Raw genomic sequence first — 14,356 nt, 5'->3', positions numbered from 1 at the left:
CCTGAAAGTGTATATTCTTTCAATTTTTTTATGGATGGTTTTTGTCTTTCTGATTTTGAATTCTTAACAATATAGGTAGATAACCAAGATCTCTTTTTCCTTTGATGTTTACCTCTGATTGTTTAGTTGCTACCCATTTAAACCTTAATAAGCAAAGGTGATCTCTTGGCCCAGATACAGCTAAGAGAAAGGAAGGGAAAGAAGTAGGAACAAGGAAGAAAAAACATGATTAACACATTGGAAATATTTTCAATTACTGGAGCACTATTAAATTTTTCTAAATCCTTAGTAAGAAGGAAACTCTGTGTTTATTTTTCTACCCATAATAAACCATTCAGTACCTTTTCTAAAATATGGCTTCCTGCTTCAGAAAGACATTACAGGGCAGCCCGGGGGCGGGGCTCAGCGGTTTAGCGCCACCTTCAGCCCAGGGTGTGATCCTGAGGACCTGGGATCGAGGCCCACGTCAGGCTTCCTGCATGGAGCCTCCTTCTCCCTCTGCCTGTGTCTCTGCCTCTCTCTCTCTCTCTCTGTTTCTCTCATGAATAAATAAATAAAATCTTAAAAAAAAAAAAAAAAAAAGACATTACAATAGTCGTTTGGCCCACCGCATTACCTCTCTGATCTCAATTCTTAGGACTTTTTCCCTGCTCTTCCCACTCTAACCATACCATCCATGGCAAGTATGCTCCACCTTAATGGGTTTGCACTTACTGTTTCCCATGCCTGGAACTTTCTTCCCTAGCTCCATATCTACAGTGCTCATTCCTTCACCCACTTCAGATCTTTGTTCAGTTGCCACTTTCTCAGTGAAACCAGCTATTACCAACGGATTTATACTAGCAAGAAATACCCCGACTCCAAACCTCTCTTCGCTTTTTCTCCATAGCACCATTTGACATACAATGTTTCATTTGTTATTATTTTTATCTCCCATACTAGAAGATAACTCCTGTAGAGTAGGTCCTCTGTTTTCATCATTACTATATTGACAGTGCCTTGAGCAAGGTCTGGTTCTTAGCAGTTGTCCAATATAATTTGTCGAACGAATGAATGATTGAATTCAAGGGGAACAAAAATTTGGGTTATCGGTATTCAGTATTTTCTGCTTAGATTCCCAAGACCAATCCAGGGTTTGCTAGAATCCTACTATGGTGAGTATGGTTGGCAAGGGCACAGAGGCGAGCAGTCGCACACAATTGGGAGGAGAAATGCATAAACTTCTTTGCAAAGCTATTTGGCAACACCTATCAACTTTTAAAATGCAAGGACTTGCTGAGTGAAGTAAGTCAGTCGGAGAAGGACAAACATTATATGTTCTCATTCATTTGGGGAATATAAATAATAGTGAAAGGGAATATAAGGGGAGGGAGAAGAAATGTGTGGGAAATATCAGAAAGGGAGACAGAACGTAAAGACTGCTAACTCTGGGAAACGAACTAGGGGTGGTAGAAGGGGAGGAGGGCGGGGGGTGGGAGTGAATGGGTGACGGGCACTGGGTATTATTCTGTATGTTAGTAAATTGAACACCAATAAAAAAAAAAAAAAGGAAATAAAACAATGAAAAAAAAAAAAATTAAAAAAAAAAAAAATAAAATAAAATGCAAGGACTTCGGTTTCAGCTTAGGATGCAGAAAGCTGAAAAGAGCATCACTTGACGTCAGCCTTTACAACAAAAATAACAACCTCCTTTTTCAAAAATAAATAAAGAAAGAAAGAAATGAGGTTGGGTGAGAGCCCAGGCCAAAGTCCTGAGGGCAAATTCCCCACCGAACCGCCCGAAGCTCTGTAACGTGCCCCCCCGCCCGCCCCTGGCTTCCCGGCGGCCCGGGACCCACTGCGCTCCAGCACAAGTTTCCGTTTCCTGGAGCAGGACTCCGCCTAGTCCGAGATCAGGTCCACTTTCCAGTTTCCTTTTCCCGCTCGGGTCCCGCGCGTAACAAAGCCAGCGCCCGGCCACAGACCTCGGCCGCAGCCCCGCCCGCCCGGGTCGCGCACGCGCACGCGCACACGCCCGCCCGCGCGCGCCGCGCCGCCCCGCAGGCCGGGATCCCAGTCCTGAGGAGAAGGCCCGAGGGGACCGCTCGGAGCGCGCAGCCACCATGAGGTGAGGCTCCCGGCTTCTGCCCCCAGACCGCGTGGGCCTTTGTTTCAAGCCCGTGTTTTCCTCTTGCCGTGGCCAGCGCAGTGCCGCGGCCCTTCAGGGGGCCGAGCCCCCGGCGCCCCGCAGCGGGGCGTCGGGTTGGGGCGCGCGTCGGGAGCGCCGTCCCGGTGGCGGCGTTTGGGGTCGGGCCTGGCGGTCGCGGTGGCGGAGCGCGCGCTTCCCCGGAGCCCCACGCCTTCCGGGCGGCGGCGGCCGGCGGTCGGCACTGCCGGGCCGGGCGGACGGGGTGGGGGAGCCGGCGACGCGCCCCGGGAGCCCAGCCCCCGCCGCTCTTCGGGGAGGCGGCGACCGTGCTTGGTTGGCCGCGGCCCCGGGGCCTTTCCGGGCGGCCTCTACGTGGCGCGGGCTTCCCGGGGCGCGTCGCCTTCCCCCCTTCCCGGGACCGCAGCTGCCGTCCCCCCGACGTGGGCCGACACGGTTCGGCCGCAGCCCTGCAGTTGTCACCTCGGCCGGCTACTGCCATTTTGCCTTTCTGATGTCTGGGTCTGAGTTCTTCCCTCGCTGTGAGCGAGATTCTGCTTATTCCGCCCAATCCGCTACTTTAGGGGGTCCCCTTTACCGCCTTGCGTGAGGGGGGCCTTTTTCTCACCCGCTTTGTGTCCCCAGAGACTGGCACCCGCCCTTTGCTGCTGGGTGAACCGTCCGCAGTTAGAGGGTAAGGCCTGGGCTCCTGAAGCAGGCAGCTCTTGCTTCTGAACCCTGTTCCGAACACCTAGGAGTCGGGTGGTCCAAAGCAAAGTTGCTTCAACTCTGAGTCGGTTGCTTATCTGTACAAATTAATGACCTCCAAGCCTTAGGGCTGTGCTTAGTTGATTGCTTAGTGCTTAGTATTTGCAAATGTTGTTTATTATTATTTTAAGTGAAAAAGAAACGTAATCCGGGCTTCACCTCTAACATTTGTAGGAAGGGCCTGAAAAAATGTGCCCGAAGAAAGGAGGAGGAAAGGGTAGGTGCACTGTATGTGTATGCAGATAGGCTGGAAGGGAGTGGACCCAACTTGGGGAGCTAACTGCCTCCCAAGAACTGCGAAAGACTGCTCCTTCCTGGCAAAAATGCCAACATTTTCTAAAGATAAATATTGCCTCTTCAGATACAGTAGCTTCTCTCTGCCAGCTTCCCAGAGACAGAGTTTAAAAATTAAGCGAAGTTTAAAAGGTAAAACTTCTCACAGCATCCAGTTGTGCATAAATTCCACAGAACCTGGGGAAGGCACAGTATCCCCTTGAGATCTCACAACCACATTCATATTATTTAAGGCAGCCCTCATCATCATCCTCGAGCTGGGCTGGTATCAAAGTTCACAACAGAAGTAGATGTTCATTTTACTCTTTGAATGGGCAGATGTCTGATAAGCCCATTTGCCATGGATCTGGACAGGCTTGCCCATGAGTTTGGTGCAGTTATACCAGAGAAAGGGACAGTCATACCAGATTTCCCGGTCAGGACCATGGGAAACAGTCCAAAACGTATTTTCAAAATCCAAACATTGGGATCCCTGGGTGGCGCAGCAGTTTGGCACCTGCCTTTGGCCCAGGGCGCGATCCTGGAGACCCGGGACGAAATCCCACGTCGGGCTCCCGGTGCATGGAGCCTGCTTCTCCCTCTGCCTGTGTCTCTGCCTCTCTCTCTCTCTGTGACTATCATAAATACATTTAAAAAAAAAAGTCCAAATATGAAGGCACAGAGTATGCCAAGATATAAAGACAAGTGGGATAGGGAAGACTGAAATGGGAGAGAGTTGGGAGGCATTAGCAGGAGGTAAACAACTAGTAAGAATCCCCTAATCTGGAATCCAGTACTTTTTATGCTAAGCCTGGGTTAGGACATACCAGAAACTGCCAGTATATGATTGTATTCATTCAACAAATGTTTATTTATTGAGCTTCTATTAACTATTATTCTAATAATGTTTTTTATTGAGCTTCTATTAATAGAAGCTCAATAATAGATTCCAGGAACACAGTGCTGGGGGCACAGTAGTGAACAATACAAAATCAGAACAAGGTCCCAGGGGATCCCTCGGTGGCTCAGTGGTTTAGCGCCTGCCTTTGGCCCAGGGCGCGATCCTGGAGTTGCGGGATCGAGTCCCACGTCGGGCTCCTTGCATGGAGCCTGCTTCTCCCTCTGCCTGTGTCTCCACCTCTCTCTCTATGTGTCTATCATGAATAAATAAATAAATCTTTAAAAAAAAAAAAAAAGAACAAGGTCCCAGTTCTTATGGGGCGTACATTTAAATGGGGGAAATAGATAAACAATAGATATTTGACTAAAACAATTCAGAAAGTGTTAAGAGCTACAAGGAAAATAAAATAATTAATGGGCTAAGAGAGTGACCTCGAATGGAAGGGTCTATTTTAAATATTTCTGCTATGAGTAGCCTGGGTAGAGAATATTGGACCTGAGTTACAGGAAAGAACCAGTCATGCAAAGATTTAGAAGCAGAATATTCCACGAGTAAAAACAACAGGTAGAAAAGTCCTTGAACTTGATATGTTTGAGAAAGGAAAGTCAGTATGTCCAAAACACAGTGAATGAGAAGAGTAGAAGGAGAAAAGTTTGGACAGATAAGGCCAAGTTCTTTAGGAACTTGTAGGGCACGGCAAGGGCTAGGTTAATATCTAAGGGTGTTGGGAAGCCAGTGGGAGATTTTAAGCAGGAGACTGACATCATCTGGTTTACATTTTCAGAAGTATAGTAGGACTCCGAAGGGATCAAGAGTCAAAGCTGGGAGACCAGATTTTCACCCCAGCTCAAAGGAAAAGTAATTATGGTTTAGACTAGTAAAACAGCAGTAGAAATTGGAGGAAAGTGGATGGGAAATGGGTGGTAGAATTAACAGGACTTCCATTTGGATTGGATGAGAGGTTGAGAGAAGAGGAATCAGATTACTCCTGGATTAGTTGGCCTGTGGAATTAAGAGGTGCCAAAAAAGATTAAGGGAAGAACAGGCTCAAGGAATCCAGATTTCTGGATTGCATATGTTTATTTGAGATGCCAATTGACATTCTAGCTCTATTTCTCTACTTTCTTTTAGTAAAATTTCTTGAAAGAGTGGCCTCTATTCCCCATATCCACTTCTTTACCAAATATTATCCCCTCAACCCACTCCAGTACTGTTTTCATCCCTACCTTTCTAGTGAAACACCTATCATGGTCCTCCTCAGCTTTACTCCTGACAAAATAATGATCTCTGTCCTCAATTACTCAGTCTCTTAGAATCATTTTACACATTGAATATTCATCTCTCTTAAACATTTTCTTCCTTAGGCTTTCATTGATACCCGGTTTCTTAATTTTCCAGCTCCCTCATTGTTGTGTTTTTTGTTGTTGTTGTTTTTGTTTTTGTTTTGCCTCCTTTCCTGGTCCTTCTAGTCTGCTTAACTTGGGAGTGTTTTACAGCTTAGTTGTAAACCCTCTTCTCGGTTTATGCTCAGTCCTTATGTAATTTAATTCCAGATCTTGTGGTTTTAAAGCTCATCTGCATGTCAGTGACTCCTGATTTTATATCTTTAGTTCTAACTTCACTCCTTTTAAAAAAAAAAAAAATTGTTTTTAATTTACTTATTCATGAAAGACACATACACAGAGAGGCAGAGACATAGGCAGAGGGAGAAACAGACTCCCCATAAGTAACCTGATGCAGGACTCAGTCCTGGATCCTGGGATCACGCCAGTGCCAGTTCAACTGCTGAGCCACCCAGGCATCACAACTTCACTCCTTTTTATCCTCAGTTGTTTATTCATTAATATCCAACTTCATACTTGGCATCTTCGCTTTAGACATCTCAAAATTAACATTTCCAAATAGTGTTCTTGATTTATCTACTCATTTCCTGAAGTCGAACACATAGGAATCATCCTGGGGTATTCCCTCTTATGGCCCTCTCCACACCCAATCCATCAGAAAGACCTGTCAGCTCTGTCTCATGTAGAACCAATCCAGTCCTGACTAACCCTCCACTAGAACTATAGTGTAAACTTGTATCATCTCTCCTTGAATTTCCTCAACAGCTGCTTTTATGTCTCTTTCAGGGAAATGTCCTCTGGTCATGCTCTTTAAATTTTAACTACTTCTCAGACTCCCCTGCCAACTTCTCATTTTTTTCTCTCTTCTGCTTTATTTTTCTCTTTATTACAATCTCACATACTATATATTTTTATTTATTTTTTGGTCTTTTTTTGACACACCCACTGCCCTATTAGAATATAAGCTACATGAAATCAGGGTGTTTTTTATGTTTTGTTCATTGGTGTATCCCTACACTTAGAATAGTACCCTCTACATTGTACGTCTCGGTAATTCTTGGTTGAATAGATAGCTTCCCTATCAGTTTCCTTGCCTCCTCCCTTGACCTTCCATTATCCATTCTCTTCACAGTAGACAGAGGAATTTCTTTTTAAAACCTATATCAAACATTATCATTTTCCTACTTAAAAAGTTTCCTTCAGTGGTTTCCTCAGTCGTTTATTCATTAATATCCAACTTCATACTTGGCATCTTCGCTTTAGACATCTCGAAATTTAGGGTAAAATTTATGTTCCTTATCATGGACTACCATACCTTGCATCATCTGTCCCTGCCTAGTACTACACCTCATCTTCTGCTATTCCTCTTTACTATGCTTCAGCCACACTTTTCTTCCTTCTGTCCCCTGAACACTCCTGTTTGTTCTCAGATCAAGGCCTTTGCACTCACTGGTCTCAGGGTTTCTCGTCTCAATATTATTGACATTTTGTTGTTGGGACTGAGCTGTGCATTGTAGGATATTTAGCAGCATCCCTGCCCTTACCCAGTAGGTGCTCATAGCATTCCTCTAGTGGTGACAACCAAAATTATCTCCAGACATACCAAATATACCCTAGGGGGCAAAAGCACCCTGGTTGAGAAGCAGTGGCTTAGATCATTCTGCCCTCAGATCTTTTATGATTGCCTCCATTTCATTGTTGAGCTCTTACTTCAAATTGTCCCTTTCTACAAAAGTTGATCCTTCATAATTATAACTAACATACCCCTCCCCCTCCCATAACCGCCACTACCCTTAATCCTGCTATTCTGATTTTTTTTTTCCTTCTTAACATTTACTACTATCTGGCATTATGTTGCCCATTTCTTTTCATATTGATTTGTCTACATATTTGTTTTGCCTCAACTCCTTTAGTTCTTTCCTCGCCCAGAATGGAATTGCCATGAAGAAAGAGCCATTTTCTAACTTGTCCACTACAACTATAGTATTACCTAGCATATGCCATGGCATATATTACATGAGGTGCTCAATGAATATTTTGGTTTTTTTTTAATTTTTATTTATTTATTTATGATAGTCACACAGAGAGAGAGAGAGAGGCAGAGACACAGGCAGTGGGAGAAGCAGGCTCCATGCACCGGGAGCCCAACGTGGGATTCGATCTCGGGTCTCCAGGATCGCGCCCTGGGCCAAAGGCAGGCGCTAAACCGCTGTGCCACCCAGGGTTCCCCTCAATGAATATTTTGATGGCACTGTTACATAGTTCTATAAACATTTATACGACTATATATTTATATTTTACATACAAGGGGGGGTGTTTGGTATGCACCAGAAAGGGAAATAAATACACATTCATACACACATGCCCTGTATACTGTTCATCCCACAATTAGGGCATTTTCCTCTTTGAGAGAAGCCTTAAGGAATTTTTTTTTCTGTACGTTCCTTAATTATGGTTAATCGTAGACTGAGAAAGCCTTTTTAAAAATATTGTATTTATTTATTTGAGAGAGAGAACACAAGAGAGAGAACACAGGCAACATGGAGGGGCAGAGGGAGAGGGAGAAGCAGGCTCCCCACTGAGCAGGGGCCCAGACTCAGGGCTCAATTCTCTGACCCTGGGATCATGACCTGAGCCAAAAGCAGACACTTAACTGACTGAGCCACCCAGGTGCTCCTAAGAACGTCTTCTTGACTGCCATACTATTGCTATTGGCAAAACAAATAAATAAAACCAAGAATGTTAATTAGGATTTTGTCAGTTGCAGACAGTAGAAACCTAATTTAGAGTGGCTTAAGGTGTGTGTGTGGGGGTAATTTCCTTAAGTAAATAGAAGGGGCAGGGGTGGACAGGGTGATCCAGGCAAGACTGTTTAGTCACTGTCTTGAGCAGTTTATCTTCCTAAGCTCTGCTTTCCTCTATATTAGATTCTTTCTCAGGCAGGGTGACTCTTCCCAAGTTTGGAAAGATGGCCACCAGCAAACCCAAGCTTATAGAAGCCTTTGGAAGGAAGAGAGATAGTTCCATCAAAGTTCCATTTCAACAAAAATATATTTTAATTGGACTATCTCTGAATAAATCACTGGGACCAGGGAATGGCCAGAATATCATGTGCCTTCCCAGACTAAACAGTAGACAGTCCATTTCAGATTATATAGACTAAGAGTAGAGGGAGAAGATGTTCCAGAAATGGAAACCGAAAGAAAGGATCCTCACCAGGTAAAAACCACGGATGTCCACTGCACTGGACTATGTACACTTCCTGGGTCACTTCCATGGAACTTTATGCTGAATTATAATTGTTTACTTAAAAGCTCTGCATAAGCAAGGCTGTGTCTTGTTCACAGTTACATACCCAGGGTTATTTAGAAGATCTTGCACATAAAAGAGCCTCAGTAATGAATAAACATTTCCTTGTCCTTCCTTCCTCCTTTATCTTTGTAGATTCAGAGGTAGTGTTTCCATTGTGCCCTGCAGAGATTATACTGTGCCTTGCACAAAGGGAGCTCAACAAATATTTGTGAAGTGAATTTTAAGAGCAATGTTAAGGTAATAATAAGTATAGTTGCCCACAACCCCAGAGGTTGAAAAGATGTGGCACTTATATCGAATCTATTAAGCTTACTTAATTTCCTTGTGCCTTTCCCCCATCTTTCTGGAAATCTGTTACTCTCCTTTTACCTATCTCAAACTTATGCTTCTCCCCATCTCTTAGTATACCAGTTACTATCCTTTTCTGTCCTTTTTCTCTCTATGGGGTATCCTTCTCCTCTTTCCTCCTTTCTTTTCCTTCATCCCTCTCTCCTTCCCTTTCTTTCTCCTCTGCAAAAATGACATTGGTGTGGCTTCTGTGTCTCCTTTTTTTTTTTTTTTTTGCAGAGAAAAGTATGTTTTATTATTTTAAACCATAAATTATAATTCTTATAAAAGTTATATAAATGCAGACTGATCATCTTTAAACTCTCAAAAAGCCAAATAAAAATAAAGCACAGAAAACTGAATTGAGAAAGTTCTGACATAATTCTTCCACATGTTATGTATCATCAGGAAGAATCACTGCAATAATTACCCAATGTAGTATTAAAGGTAACAAACAAGAGGTTTGGTCTTAAACATAAATTCAAATGTATAGTATATCTACAATAACAGGTCAAAGAGGAAGTATATCTGCAATTTCTAACGGTAATAAACAGTTAGTTTGCAAATACTGTATTCTTGAGTGAAATAAGAAAGCAGATCAGGGTTAAAATGTTGGACAGTCTTAACGACCAGGCCACCTTTCAGGACCATTTCTCACGGTACATAGTGCTCTACCTGTAACTAAACCGTGTGTTATCCTTTAGTGTACTCTTTTTCTTATTTCTCACCTCTTCTTCTCCCCCTTCCTACTCATAATATAGGAATGGAATTTTTATATTAAGTATTGACTGTATATATTTACTATTCTTAATTTTCAAGTTAAGTAAATAAAACATTTAAAATTCCCCTCAGTAAAAATTGAAGGCACTGGTGAGCTAAAGACTGCCAAAAGGAAATAGATTCCTGTGACATAGAAAACCCTGTCATCTCTTCAGAACTGCTTTTGCAGTACATAATGAGAATATTTCTGGAATTTAATTCTACACCAAGGAAGCCTATATAAAGATACAGGGGACTAGTGTTTGAACTGTAAGATCAAATAAAAGGTAGAATTGTTGTTAGGCAAAAAAAAAAAAAAAAAAAACAGTATTTAAGGTTTAAAGATTGATTATTTCCTTCATTTCTTCAAAATTAAAGGGAATTTTGTCTTTCACAGTGAAATTCCTAAGGAATCCTTGAAGGCCATTCTGTTGGAGTTAGAATGTCACTTTACATGGAATTTACTTAAGGAAGACATTGATCTGTTTGATGTGGAAGATACAATTGGGCAACAGCTTGAATTTCTTACCACAAAATCCAGACTCACTCTTTATAACCTATTGGCCTATGTGAAACACCTAAAAGGCCAAAATGAAGATGCTCTAAAGTGCCTGGAACAAGCAGAAGAAATAATCCGGCGAGAACACTCAGACAAAGAGGAAATACGAAGTTTGGTCACTTGGGGAAATTATGCCTGGATATATTATCACATGGACCAGCTCAAAGAATCTCAGAAGTATATAGACAAGATAGGGAATGTTTGCAAGAAGTTGTCCAGTCCTTCTAACTATAAGTTGGAGCGTCCTGAAATTGACTGTGAAAAAGGGTGGGCACTCTTGAAATTTGGAGGAAAGTATTACCAAAAGGCTAAAGCAGCTTTTGAGAAGGCTTTGGAAGTGGAACCCGACAATCCAGAATTTAACATCGGCTATGCCATCACAGTGTATCGGCTGGATGATTCTGACAGAGAAGGGTCTATAAAGAGCTTTTCCCTGGGCCCTCTGAGGAAAGCTGTTACCCTGAACCCAGATAACTCCTACATTAAGGTTTTTCTGGCGCTAAAGCTTCAAGATGTACATGCAGAAGCTGAAGGGGAAAGGTATATTGAAGAAATCCTGGACCAAATATCATCCCAACCATATGTCCTTCGTTATGCAGCCAAGTTCTATAGGAGAAAAAATTCCTGGGACAAAGCTCTGGAACTTTTGAAAAAGGCCTTGGAAGTGACACCAACCTCTTCTTTCCTGCATCACCAGATGGGACTTTGCTATAGGGCACAAATGATCCAAATCAAGAAGGCCACACGCAACAGACCTAAAGGAAAGGATAAAATGAAAGTTGATGAGCTGATTACATCTGCCATATTTCATTTCAGAGCAGCTGTGGAAAGAGACTCTATGTTTGCATTTGCCTACACGGATCTGGCCAACATGTATGCTGAGGGAGGCCAGTATAGCAATGCTGAAGACGTTTTCCAGAAAGCCCTTCGTCTGGAGAACATAACTGATGATCACAAACATCAGATCCACTATCACTATGGCCGCTTTCAGGAATTTCACCGAAAATCAGAAAGTACTGCTATCCACCATTATTTAGAAGCCTTAAAGGTCAAAGACCGGTCATCCCTACGCACCAAATTGGCAAGTGCTCTGAAGAAACTGGCTATCAAGAGACTTGGTCACAATGCTTCAGATGTGCAGAGTTTAAGTGCCCTAGGGTTTGTTTATAAGCTGGAAGGAGAAAAGAGGCAAGCTGCTGAATACTATGAGAGGGCCCAAAAGATAGATCCAGAAAATGCAGAATTCCTTACTGCTCTCTGTGAGCTTCGACTTTCTGTTTAAATACATACTCTAGGAAATTAGTTCTAAGTTTTTCTCTCCATTTTGGGTCATTATATTTTTTTATTTTAATCCGTTGTTCATTACAGAGCCATTTTTTTTTAATGGTTACATACCAAGCATCGTGCTAAATATTTTATATATATGCAATGATGAATTTTTTGCTGTTTTCTTTTTTCTTAATTAATATAACCCATTAAGAAACAGAAACCTTTCAGCTATTGTAACTTTTAAAAATGGTATGGCCATTATGACTTTATACTCTTTTATCTGTACTATTTATAATAATTTTCTATTAAATTGTTAAATTTCCCATATTACACAGTGAGTATAATTCTGCATAAACCTTTGACACCTAGGTCAAAAAAATCTTTCAGGAATGCAAAATCCTATTAGTTAAGCCCTTAACTAGGTAGCTTGCAAAACATGGGCCCTTCCAGTTATAGATGTTCTGACTTAGATGAGAATATTTAACCATCAACCTGATAGTAACCTAAAGAATCCACTTTGTTGAAAGAAAAAAGTTCTTAACAATAAAAAGCTTGTCATCTGTGGTGACTTCAAAAAAGGGAGGAAAAAAACGAATAGAAAAAAAAAGATTTCTTCAAATACAGAATTTAAGTGACCCATGAGAAATCACAAGTATCTCTCAAAATGTTCATTAAATAGCTAGAAATAGTTGTGAGGGAAAAAAAGAATAATGGAAAATCATGTAAGTTTCTCTGGTTCTTTTAAAACAGGAAGAATGAACCTATTGAACTAATCTAGATGAAATTAATTTTATTCCTTCCCATTAAAATTCCAGTATTTTTAGGTTAAAATCATTGAGATAGAAAGCAGGTCAATTGAGAAATTGGGAGAAATGATAAACAAATGAATAATATAGATGTTCCTAACCTACATCCTAGATTACCAAAATTTCCATGGTTTGGTTTCAGGCCTGGACTGGATCATTCTCATACTCCCAATTTCTGGCCTTTGGTTAACTGTTTTAGTATTCCAGAGTTACTTCTGTAAAGCTTTTTCTTTTGTCTAAGATTTTCAGAATGACATGTTTTCCGATAGATCCTACAGGAATAGTTAAGCCCTACTTTCAGTATTAATACCATCTTGGAAGGGTCACTGTTTAAGGGCTCTTATTCCAGGGGACATTTTTAAATGGGATGTTGCTAAAAATAGCTTCTCTAATGTTGTTTCTTTGATTATAGACTACACAATTATATTTACCACCACAGTATTAGTGGAAATGTGTGCCATGTGCTTTAATTCTCCATACTTCTAATGTAGCTCTTAAAACTACTGTATACATGTTTGTGTGTTTTTTTACTTCTTGTTACTTAAAAAAATTTTTTTCTATTATTATTATAAAAATAATGAATTCTCATTGTAAAACTTCAAACATAACAGATGCATATGAGTTTAAAGGCAAAAGGGAACCTCCTTGCCCTTCCCTAATTCTACACCCCCATGGTAACCTGTTAACAATTTAATTTGTATCCTTCCAGATATTTTTTCTATGCATAATCAAACATACATGGATACTGCAATGTATTTCATAAATTAAATTTTTTAAAAGTTTGCTTTACTTAAGTCCCTGCTGTTTTTGTTTATTTTACTCATTTCATTGTTTATTCAAGAAGGAAGAATGAGGAAAGGAATGATACTTAAGTATTTCAGAAATTCAGGACTGAAGTCCTAACTGATCAGTATAAGCATTTGTCACATTTTGTAGCAAATATTTTATTTTGCAGCAAGTCACCTTCCTCCATTGGGATTAATATTCTAATTAATGTTATGTTCCCAAGTAGGGAAGGCACACACAATATAATACAGTTATGATATCAAAACAACAATACAACTATAAGTCTCTATTTAGATATTTAGTCTTTAAAGTTTATAAAGTGACTTTAAAATTCACTAGATATTATACCAATATATAAGAAGTCATAAATACCAAGAAAGTATAAAATCAGCATATGAAAAATATAACTATAAAATACTGAACTAAAATTAGTATATTTATAATAACTTTAAATTTTGTCACTAATTACGCTTGCCTTCCTAAAATTTAAAACTACTTAGAGATAATTTCATAGTCTTGGATTTAAAAAAAGACCTCAGAGTTCACTCACCTTTATCAATTAACCATCAAAACTTAGAGCTTGAATTATCTTCATAAGTGATATTTTCATCTTCAGATAGTCCTTATTCTTAGAAATTTGTTCCTTCCACTTAACTGAAGACTTCTAGCCTAAAGTTTAAATATTTTGAGCTGTCTTTAGGGACCTCGAAGATCTTATCCTTTATAGATGTGATATCAGGATATCAGGACTCATAGTTTCAAATGGCAGAAAACCCAGCTCAAACTGACCTAAGCAAAAATGAGAATGTAATGGCTGTTGCAATTTAATAGTCTAGAGGCAGTACTACTTTCAGATAAATTTGAAGGGATAAGTGAGTCACCAAATTATATATCATGGCTATTGTAAATCAAGTAATACTGACTAGCCAAAAACCAGATGTTTACTATACATGTCTTAAAAGTGTTTGAAGACAATCACTCTATGTCCCCTAAGAATTCAAGTTAAATATGCCATTTTCTTTAAACCTATCCCCATCTCCATCATAATTAACTTTAGTTCTCTCCAAATTATGTTTATCCTTTGCTAGTGGTTTGTGCTAAGAGGTTAATTTAATAATACCCAAAGTA

General features: G+C 40.6%; 1 protein-coding gene across 2 annotated transcripts; it reads left to right on the top strand.

The window, feature by feature from the left end:
* Positions 1-1,957: 1,957 nt before the first annotated feature.
* IFIT5 (interferon induced protein with tetratricopeptide repeats 5) lies at positions 1,958-13,231 on the top strand. 2 transcript variants are annotated; one of them, XM_077878458.1, is made up of 3 exons: positions 1,975-2,107; positions 8,855-8,959; positions 10,206-13,231. In XM_077878458.1, exons 2-3 carry the CDS (start codon positions 8,952-8,954, stop codon positions 11,647-11,649), a joined length of 1,452 nt encoding a protein of 483 aa, XP_077734584.1. In that variant the 5' UTR covers positions 1,975-2,107; positions 8,855-8,951; the 3' UTR covers positions 11,650-13,231. The 2 variants fall into 2 exon arrangements, with proteins under 2 accessions (XP_077734586.1, XP_077734584.1); XM_077878460.1 differs by lacking the exon at positions 8,855-8,959 and having other exon boundaries at positions 1,958-2,107.
* The last annotated feature ends 1,125 nt before the right edge of the window (positions 13,232-14,356 follow it).

This window comes from Canis aureus, chromosome 29, assembly GCF_053574225.1.
Source record: "Canis aureus isolate CA01 chromosome 29, VMU_Caureus_v.1.0, whole genome shotgun sequence".
NCBI classification, from domain to species: Eukaryota; Metazoa; Chordata; class Mammalia; order Carnivora; family Canidae; genus Canis; species Canis aureus.
Note: the sequence above shows the minus strand (reverse complement) of the source record. Positions and strands in the feature narration are given on the sequence as shown.